This window comes from Lissotriton helveticus, chromosome 7, assembly GCF_964261635.1.
Source record: "Lissotriton helveticus chromosome 7, aLisHel1.1, whole genome shotgun sequence".
Lineage (NCBI taxonomy): Eukaryota > Metazoa > Chordata > Amphibia > Caudata > Salamandridae > Lissotriton > Lissotriton helveticus.
The window spans coordinates 519,909,979-519,924,617 of record NC_136068.1 but is presented as its reverse complement, the minus strand read 5'-3'; the positions used below and the strand labels follow the sequence as shown (position 1 = coordinate 519,924,617).

The window sequence follows — 14,639 nt, the reverse complement described above, 5'->3', positions numbered from 1 at the left end:
ACCACAATACGAAGTGGATATCAAGTAGAGAAAAATTTGATTGAACTTCGTTTGTCCAACTACCTGCATAGCAGTTGGTTTTTGTATGAGACTTGGTGACTGGTCACAGAGAGGGACAGGAAGTGGTTGGGGGTGGTCTCCCTTTTATGGTGGTTGGTATACCTGGACATTAAAATGCAAATAATTATGGAATCAAAAAATCTATTTTCCCATTTTTATTTTTCCAAATGAAAAATAAAGAAATTTGATCTTTTGGGACTGTGCTGTCAATCACGATCAGTAGCTATAGGGGGGCTTAATTTCCTACTATATAGAGTTAGGGGGATAAAAAAAAATCAATTTCCTAGTGAAGCTTAAATAACTGATGCACATGTGTTAGTACTACTATGCAATTGTTTAGAAGATTTTTATAGGGCCACTAAAATTAATTAATGATAGAGGTTTGGGTGTATTGTATTGTAATTGCATTTATATAATGCTTACTACCCCTGACAAGGCGTCTAAGTGCTGTTTCAGCAAGTAGCACGATACTTCAGAACCCATAAAGGATTAGTGCTCAATTAGTATAGTAAAATATGAAAGTAATTTGAGTGGTGGATATTAGTCAGTTATTTAGATTGAGAAGGATATGGAGGGCTAGAAGAGGGGAATGGTTAGCGGGTGTACACTATTAATTAGAAACATAATTGCAAGTTACTGTTCCAGCGTTGGGGGAAGAAAGTTTAATACTAACACATTTTTTAGATCAGGCTTACAAATCCCTATCCGCATGATTTTACTATTTATATACCCAGATTTGATTCTTTATTTAGATTTAAAAAAGTTGATTTCACACAATTCATTTTAAAATATATCTTTTTTGCACCTTTGCACCACATCCGCGTATTTAGGACGAGTTGGCTGCCATAGATTTTTTTTGTAGGTAAAAAAAGAGGGACTGTAGAGGCTGCTCGAGACGGTGAATGTCTGGGACAACAGTGGAATAATAATGCTAGGAATGTTCTTTGACTAGGCTTCTAAATCATCTCAGTTGCATAAACCTTTACACAAGTATAATCAAAGCAGACTGCTCATATATACCGATTGCAAACCATACGTCTCTGGATATCTTTACATTACCCCAAACAAATGTTATTCAAGAAGAGGCATTTGCCAGGTATTTGATAGAAGCCAAAAAACGATCAAGGAATGCTGAACTATACATTCACCCCCAGTCGCCGATCTGGGTTTAATCAATCTTTGTGCTCACCACACCACCTTAGCTTAGACACAGCCCTATGCAAATCAGTCTTGACCCTGCCCCTCATGGGAACAGTCCAGCCCGAACTGCCAAGCTAGGTCGTTCAGGGACTGAAACAAGCAACCTGAGACCTGCTTCGGAGTATCACCACTCATCAACCTGGCTCGGTTACATTCAGTGGCACAGGGAGCATGGGCACATCTGGGCATACCCTGATCACTCAGGGCAACAAAAATAACAGAGGGACAGACTGCTGAACAATGCAAACATTGACCCCCAGTCAGAGCTGGGTTCGTGGTTTTTTCTCCCCCCCTCGACAGAGCAAAAAAAAGATTTACTGTTTATATTTCTGGAAACGGATGGTCTCAAGGACAGTAGTGCAATAATATGCCAATGACATTTTTATGCCAGGCGTACAAATCAACTCTGAATTAAAAATATTGCCTATACTCTGAATTGTATCCATCTGTGTCCAGATGCAAGTAAACTATTTTATGCCTGGATTCTAAAATACTATTATCTTAGTATTTTTTTACCGATTTCCCGATACATGTACTGATCGCGATGTTTTATAATTTTTATTTTAATCATTTATTTAATACAATAATCAATACTACTAAAATTAGATTTACAATGCTGGTTTAAATTACTTTTAGCCATACTGCAGAGCATCAGCACTGCTGTACAGCATGGCTACAAAACATTTCAAAATCCAATAGCTCGTATAGGCGAGACTTATCGGCATGACATGACAATCTTTATCAACCACTAGATGAAGCCAGCACTACTTGCAGTGAATTATACTGCCATCTATTGATGGAGAAAGGAAGATAAAAAGCAAATCTTGTTCCTCTCTCGAAGAGGCATTTTAAATGACCACCCAGGGTAAGTTCAAAAGGTTAGTGACTGAGGACTGGCACACCAGACCATTATCCACTTTAGTGCACAGCAGCTTATGTTGAGCAGCCTTTGGTTGGCCGCCCCTAAAAGAACCATCTCCCCACCCCCAATAATGAAAGGCATAAAGGAGGTTAGCCTGGCGCTCGTATAAAAAAAATAGACTTTATTTTGAGACACAGTAGAATAAAATAAATAACAAATTAGACAATATAATATTCAGAGTACCAGACCACTGCTTTGGTTTAGCTGCACACCCGTGACTTTTGTACAAATATATGGTCAATATTCCCATTTCTCGGGAGAGGTCTTCAGTACGGTAAGAGCACCTTGGTTTTATGACCTTCACAAACAATTTCGAGGTCTATCATGGCGGGTCCTCCCACACGAAATTTCAAAAGCAGAAATTCAAAAAGGAGCTTCGAAATTGTGTCCTCATCAGGAACCAGCAAACGAGTTACTTAAAACCCAAGCAAAACTTTGCGATCCTGGTCATCCTGGAGGCTAGCGCAAGGAGGCGGTGTTAGACTGCGGCATGGCAAATTGTAAGAGGTTGGGTGGAACTTTTAGAAGGGTTAAAAAAAGGGTAGATTGTTGCAGAACTCTGAAAGTGGAGGGTGTGGAGAAGAGTTAAGTCTTTGGCATTGTAGAAGGACAAAAGTCCCTCCTCATATTCCAGCAGTACACCAATCATACAGGCCTTCGCGGCCACGGGTAGATTCTTATGCTGGCCTTCCACAACCTGGAAAGTGTCACCACTGCGTTGCAATGCAAAAATCCCACCGCTAGGAGGCAACTGGGTATTGCCAGTCCATCTTCTAGTGTCTTCAGCCACACCTAAAGCCCACACAGATGCCCCCTTGGTATGCACAATCCAGTAGTGAACCCCCGAACTGAAGCCTTCAAATCCCAGGACTCCGGGTGCTTTGTTGTGCCTAGTGGGGTCGTCGGATGGACACATGCCTTTTCCTCGGTGTCGCACACTGGTTTGGTCTTCAGATACCACCAGACTGTGGTGCGCAGTGAAGGGGTCCAGAGTCAAACGGGAAGGAGCTAATGGAGAGGAGAAAAAAAATGATTTAAAGTCATGCTTCTAACATCCAGTCTTTAAATTTAGAATTAAAACCAGTGTCATCCTAATTTTACTTTTTTCCCCATTCAATTTATATATTTGCGAAAAATTACTATTTATGAACAGTTTCTCTAAATTTAGCGATTTGTATCTTAATTGTACAGTTGCAAAATTGAGCCTATGTATACAGGTTTCACAAGCTCCTAGGATCCAGCACTTTCCTACAACTTAAAGGGATGGTGGCTGCAGACTGAAGCTGGTTTTAAATCAGAAATGTGGTTCCCTGGCAGGTGTACAGTTTATTAACAATTACCATCTCCTCCTTGCACTCTCCAATGATTCACAGAGGCACAGCTACAATCTTATTGAAGGTCTGTTAAATGTGAAGCTAGCCTCTCCGTGCTGTTTTTCAAGCTAGCTCAGCTACACTGCATCATTGTTCAGAAGAGCACCAAAGAAAGACGCCTCTTCAGAGAGGCACAATCCATCAATACAGCGGAGATGTAACCGGAAGTGAATCAAGGCTGCATTGATGTGGGCCAGGATGGCTCTAACCATTCCCAAGAGGCACTCTCCACTGGCTCACTTCAGACATGTGCTGTGATTAAAGGCATTGGAGTCGCCCATTGTGGCTGCTCAAAGGGTTTCACTGTGTCTTGGCTCATTCCATGTGTGGCCCTAAGCAAACCCGTTCACCTGCGCACATGTAACTGTTCGTATCCTGCAGCACATTCCTAACTCGAGTAAATGGCGACAATAATAAGAGCAGATAAACCAGGCTGCTCACTGCTCAGCCCTCGGATCAAGTTGCCCAGCACTAAAATCTGAAGGTTCCCATCCACACCAGCTTCTCCCGCTCCAATCTGTTGACCATTCCATACCGGAAGGCGCTATGCCGAAATACGCATAGATACTTGAACACAGGCAGCACAAAGATTTAACAAAACACACTGGATTAATACATTTAAAGAGTGAGCATAGTTTCTAATCATATGTTGGAATATTCTTCTCTGTGCAATACTCCACTGTTCATGCATTCCAATTATGTCCTCTGTCCTCCTATTGTGCGTTTCAGAATGACCCAGAGTTTATTCTTTTAAATCCTCTTGATGTGCAAATCTCCATTTTGGTCAAAAATGTGTTTATCGTTTTGATACATTAACCATTGAAAGGCTATCATTAGACTGTTACCATACACGCTGCATATATTGGTCTCTGCCCGATGTGCACATATTTTTAACCTGAGCGGTTTGGAAATAGTGGTGGCCTAAGCTTCCGCACACTAATCATTGGATTCCATCCTCCATCTTTACATGCTTTATGGATACAGGTTCCCTCCCACACCCTTCCAAGCTCTATACCCATTTTAGGTCTCACTTACTAGAATGCGCATGGGAGGTGTGTTGCTTAGAGCCCAGTCTGCTACTTTCCATTTGTCGTCACTCACTTGCCCGATTCTTATTTGCGTCCCAGCTTGACATCTGGTTTGTCCCTCCCATGGCATATCCATATTTCGCTCTGTACATTAGTTCATGTACTAATAAAATTGGGTCTATTTCTCAGAGCTAGCCTTAATGGAATTCAAGATTTGAGAGTCATTTACTTTGCCGGGGAGCTACAACATACTCATCCTAAGACATTAGCCTTCGACGGCCAGAGAAAAGGGGTAGGTTGAAATCTCAATAGGATAATTTATTGCATCTGCCTAACAAACACTGGCAAGATGCCCCCACCTAGGACAAAGGGAGGGCTGAAAGGCCTTGGACACCACTCAGCCCATAGAACAGGAGGTGTCCTTTGAAGCTTGGAGGAAAGGCAAGATCAAGGTGTGTCGAGCTTGGTTCAGAGGACTCTCTACCAGATTTCCATCAGTCTTAGAATGCGGTGGTGCATTGGGTTTGGATAGCCAGGCCCCTGCTCCCTGACCATGCCAATTGGGCGCAGAGGGACACAAGGTAGGTAGGACTAGAGCAACTCTTCGCCTCCATTTAAACCCTTGCACAGAGAATCTTCTGAAAAGTGGGGCAATAAGTGGACCAATGGACCCACAAAGTGCATGAACATTGAAATGTTATTTTCGGGACTGCTGGACACGGACTCATCTAGGAGTCAGTACTTGCTGGCGACCCTTAAGGAAGAGTGGGTCATCTGGGAATTTTGGGGACTGGTCCTGGAAGCCCTCAGAGTGGGTATCATAACCTCCTGCTGGACACAGGCCGCCGGTAGAAGCCTTTGGGTGAAGAGAGGGTAGGCAGCGTATGTTTTGCCTTGAAGACTGCAGGGCACTGCTGCATAAGGACCTAGGAAAGGAAACTACCAAGAACTACCAAGATACTTTAAAGTTAACTTGGGGATCATAGTCTATGAACAACTGGGCTTTGCGGCCCAGATCAATCTCGAAACCTCCACTTGCTGCTATATTTTGAAGCTACTTAGGAAGGTGTTCCCTTTTATTCCATCGGAGCTAAGGAAAAAACTGGTAGTGGCCCTAGTCTTATCCCATCTAGACTACTGCAATGCTCTATTTTTAGGCATTGCCAAGGCACAGAAGATCAAATTGCAGTCTATTCAAAATGCTGCAGCGCGTCTACTGTTGAATATTCCTAAAGGTCACCCTATGTCGGATGCTATAAAGTCGCTGCATTGGCTTACAGTACAGCAACTTCTAGAATTTAAGGCCTTATGTCTTGCTCATAAGACACTTCATGGCGGAGGGGCTGCGGACCTTCGAAAAATCTTCCACTGGTATGCTCCCACAAGAAGTCTTAGATCAGCTAACTCTGGTCTCGTTTGTGCCACGAAAGTTTGTAGAGCCTGATGGGGTGGTAAGAGTTTATCTCATGGTGTGACTGGGCTGTGGAACCAATGACCTATCACAGTCAACTCCAATCAAACAGGACAGTGTTGAGGAACCTAATAAAAACACGGCTGTTCCCTAGGACTTAATGTGTCAGTCCTGTTGACACTGGTGCTCCTTCTTTCACTCCAGCGCCAAGACGCCTCGGCATTCGTGCGCTCTATAAATGTCAATCCGATCCAACTGGACAGCAGGGAAGCTTCAGACACTTACACTCCCTGCTGCTAGAGAGCAATCAGGTGCTGGAAGGAACTATGGCAAAGTTAAGGAATCAAGAACCACCATCTGAAGGTTGATGCAGAAGGCCTCTAGTGAGCACTCCTGGTGGCTGAGGCAATTTACCAAGAGTAAAGAAAAACCCATCATAATTTCCATCTTGGTAAGTGATCGCTTGTAATAGCAGGAATTCACCAGCAGGTGCCATACTATCAGAACCGAAGCAGGATCAGGAAATCATTTTCTGGGAGCCAGTGTGCATGGAATCCCTGTGAGACCATGAGCACCACTGCACTATTTTTCAAACTGCCCTTTCAATCAGAGCTGCGGCTGCCGAAAACACCATTGGTCTAGTGAGCCCCCAGGTCATACCAGAGTGAGCCAGTGATGCTGGTGAGTCCCACCCCAGACTTCTGATCTGGTTCCTGACGACAGCTCAGCAGGAGTCCTGTAACTTTCACACCTGGATGCCAAGTAGAGTTCTTCAGGGCCTGTCCTATAGTCTGAAGGGCACCCTGGATGGCAAGATCATTCCACCAAACCACGTTGCCAGACAGTTTGGCAATTTCCTTGATTCAGCCCTGGGTTGGAGTAGTTTATTTTGCTCTTTTTTCACAGTTTAAAGAGGTTTCCCAGAAGGTCTTGGGGAGGGGAGGTTATAAATATGGGCATATTCACTGTATTGGGATTCAAAAGAACATAGGAGTACCAACAAAAGTGTTTGTCCTAGTGGGTAACCAGAATTAGCATAGGTCTCGCCTACTTTTAGGGTAAGTGACATCGTAGGTTTCCCATGGCATTCAATCAGTGAAACAGAGGTATGTGCTGGATTCAAGCACTCCCAAGGGTGTGCTGTTGTGCCATCCGTGTTCATGGGCCCACTGAGTCCAGGGGCATTAGAGGCTGCTAACATCTTGGTTCAATGGGGGCAATATAGCCTGTTGAAAAGGTTCACTGGTTTTGACGTGTTTTCTGCTGTATGGCAAAGCCCACAGTTGTGTTTTCAAAAGTAAATCATAACATTCGTTCACATTCTTGGAATGGCACTGAAAGGTTTGTTATGTTCACTGATCTAGGGAGGTCTATTGCTTTATTGAACGTATACTGAATATCCTGTGGGAGCCAAGAGGACTGGTCTGTGCCCCATGATTAGGTACAACACGGGTTTGGCTTAAGCGCAGTAAGGCTACGCCAATTATATAAACCACAAAACAAATGCCAATACTGCTCAACTTATTCCAACTTTTTTTTATATATGATGAGCAACCAATCTCTCCTCTATATAGACCGCTCGTACAGTCTAGAATTTAAAAAACAATTATTTTTGTTTGATTTCACCATTAATTAGAATTCATTTCTCTTATTAACAAAAGACAGGCTTTTTGCAGATGTGAAAGGACATCCATACATATGACTAGCAATTCATCCATCAATTTCATACAGCAATTTCATAACGCTGTATGAAATTGATGGATGAATTGCTAGTCATATGTATGGATGTCCTTTCACATCTGCACTCTCACTCTTTTGTAAATATTCACACAGTTTTTAGTATCAGGAGTTCTCCCCTTACAAACGAAGGTCGTTTTGACTTAAAGAAAACTGTCAAACAAAAAAAGCCGGTCTTTTGTTAATAAGAGAAATTAATTCTAATTAATGGTGAAATCAAAAAATAAAAATGTTTTTTCAAAGATTAAATTCTAGACTGTACGAGTGGTCTATATAGATGAAATTGGTTGCTCATCATATATAAAAAAAGTTGGAATAAGTTGAGCAGCATTGGCATTTGTTCCATGATTAGGTACAGGAATGTATAGTGGATTTAAGTGTTCGCGCCTGCAGACATGTAACGCAGTGAAGGTGACCTGCAAGGGTTTAATCCGCATTTAGGAAGCACATTCACTTCCCACCTTTTTGTGCACAGGCTCAAAGTTTGAGCCATTCATTAAGATTCTCCTCCTACTTTCTCCACCTGCCATTTTAAGCATTATTCATTTGACACAAGAAGTCAAACAGCAGATATACGGAGGCTCCATTACTCAGCAACTGAGACAACTGGAATACATTACCAGACGGCAACTCAACCGGAACCTTCATGCCTAGTCTTTTTTGTATTGGTTTGAACCAGGAACATAAATGGCTGGGTAAGGTTACTTTCATGTATTTGCTGATCGTACGTTGATTATCTTATTAGAGTGTATACATTTTTTCTTTTATAGGTTGGCCCCTGAGGAAGGGACTGCGATGTCCCGAAATGCATCAGACAATCACAAGATTGTTGTGTAGTAATTATTTGCTGCAAACTATACAGCAGCATTGTTAAGATAACGATTGTGAATAAAATCAGGACTTTAAGTATGTTCTATGCTATGCCTATGACATTGTCAAAGAAAAATTAAACAGTTACATTGAAGTACAAATGGTATATTATTGATTATAATTTTCAGAAGGAAAACTTGGCATCAAATATAAGGGTTGGTTAACAAACCCAGTGAATAGTGCACAGTGCCTACAAGTTATCTAACTTGTAACAGTATTATGCTGTGGGATGAGCCATAATGCAGCTCTTGCTTGCCAAGGCATAACAGTTAAAGTAGAGGCCATTTGATTGGAATAGGTTTTGCTTCTGAATGCTTCTGTATTTGCACTCATGAAACCAATGGGTAGCTCATCAGTGCAGTACTCCTTAGGCCCATCAATATATGAAATAAGGGACCATTGTATTTCCAAGTGGAGTAACCTTTCTACCTCAGATTTATTTATTTATTTATTTATTTTTTGACATTTATACAGCGCGGCGAATACCCGTGGGCGTCTCGGCGCTAATTAAGGGCATAGATCAGCAACTGGGGTAATGAAGATTTAGAAGGCTATTGGTCAAATAACCACGTCTTTAGCTGTTTATGAAATCTGAGCAAGGAGGGACTTGCCCGGATATGTGCAGGAAGGGTGTTCCAGAGTTTCGTGGCGGCGACAAGGAAACGCCTGTCGCCCCATGTGACTGTTCTAGTGCGAGGCAGTCAGAAAGTTCTGATAGGAGGAACGAAGGGATCGGGTTGGAACATAGTGAAGAAGATTCTGTTTAAGAAAGTGGGGACCCTGATTATTGAGTGACTTATAGACAATGCACAGCGATTTAAATTTAATACGGCTGCGCATCGGGAGCCAGTGGAGATCCCTAATGATATTTGCAACTGGTGCAAACTTGGGGATCCCAGCCAACATTCGTGCGGCGGCATCCTATTTATCACTCGGACTTGGGCCTTTAGTAATAGAGCGTTGCAATAGTCCATGGAGGACAGGACTAGTGAGCTGACCAGTGTTTTCCCGGCAGTGTTCGGTAGGAAAGGTAAAATTTTCCTAATCATTCTCAATTTCATATGAGCTGTGGCCGCAGTTTTGTTGGCATGTGCCATGAAGTTGAGGCCAACATCAAAAGTGACGCCTAAATTTCTCACTTTGCTGGCTGGACTAGGCGGAAGACCGAAGGAAGGTGGCCACCAGACAGGTGACCAGCCCGGGGAGAGGTGACCGAAGATGACCACTTCAGTTTTTTCTGAATTGAGTTTCAGACAGTTTGTGGCCATCCAGTCACCTATTGCCATCATTCCTGTCGTGAATCGATTGGCCACTTCCTCACCGTCCCCTTTGATAGCCAGTACCAGTTGGGTGTCATCAGCGTAGGAGGTCAGGCTCATCCCAAATGCTTGGATGACACTAGCAAGGTCCGACACGTAGATATTGAATAGTGTCGGACTCAGGGATGAGCCTTGAGGGACCCCACACGGCAGAGACACCTTAGATGATTGGTAGGGTCCTAGAGATACTGCCTGTGATCTGTTAGCCAGGAACGATACAAGCAGGTCCAGAGCAGTTTTCTGGACCCCCAGTCGTTCGACACGGTCGACTAAGATCTTATGGTCGACCGTGTCGAAGGCCGCTGAAAGATCCAGAAGTACCAAGACTGCTGTCCCCCCCTGGTCTCGTATGGCTCTAATATCGTCCGCAGCCTTTAGGAGAGCCGTTTCCGTGCCATGACATTTGCGGAATCCGAATTGGGTGTTGTCGAGCAACTGGTGCTGCTCCACAAATTCCGACAGTTGCTGATTTATGGCTTTTTCTGTTACCTTAGCCAGAAAAGGAAGACTGGCTATCGGACGATAGTTTTTCAGGTCATCTTTATTCAAATTGATTTTCTTTAGAAGGGGTTTGACCAACGTATGTTTCAAAGACACCGGGAAAATTCCGGAGCTAAACATGGTGTTGCAAACATGGGTTATAACCGGTATCAGCGTGTCCATAACTGGCATAAGAACTTTAAGCGGACACGGGTCCAGGGCTGAACCTGATTTAATCCTTAAGATAATGCTCCTTGTCTGATCCATAGTAAGATCGACAAAGCGGGTCAGTATGTTATCCCGTGAGGTGGTGGGCAAGGATAGCGGCGTAGTATCCGTGTTTGAAGAAAAAGCCTGATAGATGTCGTTGACTTTAGTAAAGAAAAAATCAGATAAGGCATCGCAAAGATGTTGTGAGGGAGGTGGTGTAAGTCGTGCGTGCCACCCGACAATCGTTTAGTAATATCGAATAACTCTTTACATGAGTTTTTGGCAATCTCAATTTGTGCTGCATAGTAAGCTTTTTTCGCCTCTGCGATCATCTGTTTATACCGGGCAAGTGAATCTTTATATAATGATTTGCTTTCTGGGTCGTAGCGCTTCCGCCAGAGTCTCTCTTTGTTTATTTAATTGTTTCTGTTTTTTGAGTTCATCCGAGAACCAAGGAGCACTAGGGGAGGCTCGATTCTGGGAGATAGATTTGACGGGCGCTAGCTCAAGTGTGGCCTGATTAAGCCAGTTATTGAACTGGTTTGTGGCGACAGTAGGGTCATCTGACAGCAGTGGCGATGTTCTAGCCAGAAATGTGTTCAGCGTCCCCACCTTTATGTCCTTCCATGCTCTCACCTGTTTGGGGCTATTGTTAACAGCCTTCCTTTTAGAGGCGTCGGGCATGGCTAAATGACTTACAATGGCGTGATGATCGGTCCATGCCAGAGGGAGGAGATCTGCGATATGTAGCGTCTCAATATTGGTGAAAATGCCGTCGAGAGTGTGACCAGCATCATGGGTAGGGACAGAGATGCGTTGATAAAGACCTAATATTTCCATGTCCGCTAAGAGACATGCAGTGTCTGTGTCATTACTTGATTCAAGATGGAAATTAAAATCGCCTAAAACTGCAAAGTGGTCTTCCAGCGCTATGGATTCCAATATAGACCCAAGGCTGAGTAAAAAGGGGGTACGTGCTCCAGGTGGGCGATATACCAATACGCCTTTAAAATTGAAAAGGGGTGTGAGCTTAATACTGAATAGTAGGGCTTCGCAACATGTAGATGGTATCGGTGTGGTTCTGATTGGGAGATGGTCTCTAACTATAATTATTATAACTATAATTATAACTATAATGAATGCAGAAAAAAATATTGTGGGAAGCCCAATAGACAATCCCATATGGAAGGTTGACACCACATTTGGAAGAAAAGGTGCACATAATTGAAGTCCAAGGTCTTACATGAAGGTTGAAGCAGCAAAGCGTGAAGCTTACATGAGGCACATAAGTGAATGCACCCTGTGACTACTTATTCTGGAATCTTTTCCTCATTGCAGCTATGCAGCAGCTCAAATTGTGTGCACATTAAAGATTAACACAGGTGATTTGAATTAGGAAGGCTGCTCTTCTAGACAAAGGGCAACCAAGAAGATGATAAACTGTCTATGACCAGATACAACTTTGCTGTGGGAACAATTAAAGAATGAACAGACAACTGACTATACAGGGTCAACACGCTTCTCACGGCAGGAGAAGCGGAGACCAACAGCCTGAAAAGATGGACTTGGTGAAATGGTAGCAAACTACCAGAATGACATTCATCAACCCAGCTGAAGGTCAAGGCCACTCAGCCAAAGTGAAGGGCAAATGCTCAGTATCAGAAGTTGCGAGGAATAGACTCGAGGGGCACTAGGAAGACTTTGGTCTGGCCTGATTTTCTTCTTAAAGAGTGGAATCGGAGGCAGGCGTCGTAACTTGCACAGAAGGTCAAAGACCCACTTTAGGCAGTACACTGCTGCAAGAAAACCATGAGGTGTACACTGAACACTGCACATTTGAGGTGGAAAATAAGTCTAACCAGGATGTACCCCATTTGGCAAGGACTTAGAGTCAGTTTTGGCACCTTGCCAGCCACTTATGGCTGGCAAGGTGACACCTGCTGAGTTAGGCTGCCCAAATTGTGACCTCCCGCACCCCCCCCCCAGACTCCCCACCAGTAAGATTTACTTGAACATTTGCCAGTGCCACAACATCAACGCCTCAAGAGAACGCAAGAGCCCAAGCCATCCTGCTTGCTGCAGGATCACATGGCGTTCTCTAGTCAGTGAGCAACTCTATCAACCTGCTTTGGTCGACAGCAGAATTGACTCAAGTGCCAGCTGAACTGCTCCAACAGGTTTATGTGGCAACTCTGCTCTGACAGGGAGTCTCCTCTGATGTCACCTTTACCTAGGTCACCTCAGCTAAGACGATGCATCAATTACCATTGCGGATAGTTGCAAGGGAGGGGTTGCGGGGGAGGCAGAATGGCCCGCCACAGATTACATTAGTGTTGGTCATACAACACCGCATATCTTAAATGACCTCCCCCAGAAGTCCAGAATTTGTCCCTTTGCTTACTTGGGAAGACGGCAGCCATTACTTGCTTCCATAATATATACTCCAGAGGCCCCCGGGGCACAGGCTGGGATGGACTTCCAGACACTTGGAGGGCAGGGACTCGCTTCTGCTCCTCAGCACACCTGGGGAGGGAGAAATTATTTAGTGGCAGGATCTCACAAAAGTGGTTGAAAGTTAAAGGGATCAACTTTTACTTACGTTTCTAAACAGGATTTTATGCCCTGTTAGGGGAAAAGAAAAACATGAGTAAGCAAGGCATTGTGTGCGAGTTAGAAAGACAAGACAGTATGGCCAAAGGACCGCCTCTGCAACCACCCCCCCCCCCCCCACCAAGGTAAGCTTCCTCACTACCGTACCAGGATCAATCCACTGCACTCCCCCCACCCCCAAAAAAAACACGGTGTAAACTCCACCGCATCAGCGGGAAACTGACTCTGCTGTGAAGGATGGTGTCCAATTGTATTCATGCAAGGAAACAAATGGTAATCATTTTATACATTTGTATTCCCAACGTAGGGCGCTACATATACAATGGGTTGCTGCACTTCAGCTGAGACTAATGAAAATCTAACAATTAACATTAAGAATTGTTAATCTTAATTTACAAAAAACAACCCCCCTCCCCCCGCCGACTACTCGAACTGGCATTTAACCGTAAGCATTTTTGTAGTCGGCACAAAGCAGGGACGGGAACTGGCGTGTTTTTCAATGTAGGATTCATTACGTGTGTGTCTTTGATTACAGAAAGAAGCTGGCAGACCGAGTTAACAAGAAGTCTTCATCCAAATGTATCCTTGTGAATAGGTGCCGCACAGGAGTTTACGACCAAATTTACAACACTTGTGCCTGCCAGGAATTCACAAAGGCTTACCAGCAAGCATAAGCCCATGTCCACGCACAGAGGACCTTGCTACGTGGACAGATCTCCGCAGCCTTAAGTCTCACTCAAGGGCGAGCAAGTGAGTTTCCGGGAATTATTTACGTTTAACACTTTTAAAACAAGGAGGTTTGTCGTACTCATTATCATTTGTACTCTGAAAGGCCTTCCCTCCAGCCACAGCCTTGTCTGAGTGCAGGGTGAAGGAATTTCACCATATGAAAAATATTATCCATGCAGAGAAAAAAAAAAGTACTTTTTCAGAGGGACTCGTACTCCCCTTGTACAGAGTTCTCTGCTATGGAGTAGTTCGCGACGGCAAAGTGATCCAGGTGGTAATATCGCAAATATTCATGCCAGCCTGCACCCGACGTAGCTCTACATGCATATATTTGGGAATTTTTGTGAATTCCAGGTAAAAGTAAAAAAGTAAATACCCGGTGTAAAACCTATTCCTACTCTGCCCTCTTACTTCAAGCTCATCTCCCTCTGGGGTGTTCTAGAGGCCTAGAGAAAGGATCCTTCCTAGCTCTGTTCCCAGGGAGTGATCCACAAATAAGGCTTCCGAGTAGCATTCCCAGTTAGAGCACGGCAACAGTGCATTAGCTCAAGGAAATTTACTCTAGGCGTGTCAGGGCTTTTGAGGAAAAATAAAACTGACCGCAAATTAATGCATCTATGCCCACAGGCTCAAGAAAGCAGCTGGGACTCATCTATGGTCCAAGTCAAATACCAGATTTAGTTCAAGAGA

The 14,639-nt window shown here is 43.8% G+C and overlaps 1 protein-coding gene across 1 annotated transcript in view; it reads right to left on the bottom strand.

Annotated features, from left to right (window-relative positions):
- Nucleotides 1-2,312: 2,312 nt before the first annotated feature.
- Nucleotides 2,313-14,639, bottom strand: part of LOC144766853 (zinc-binding protein A33-like) — a 104,741-nt gene continuing 92,414 nt past the window's right edge. The window contains exons 5-7 of the mRNA XM_078650568.1: nucleotides 13,210-13,232; nucleotides 13,012-13,133; nucleotides 2,313-3,190 (exon numbers count right to left, since the gene is read on the bottom strand). Coding sequence (XP_078506694.1) covers nucleotides 2,661-3,190; nucleotides 13,012-13,133; nucleotides 13,210-13,232 — 675 coding nt within the window. The 3' untranslated portion in view covers nucleotides 2,313-2,660. The remainder of the gene's footprint in view (nucleotides 3,191-13,011; nucleotides 13,134-13,209; nucleotides 13,233-14,639) is intronic.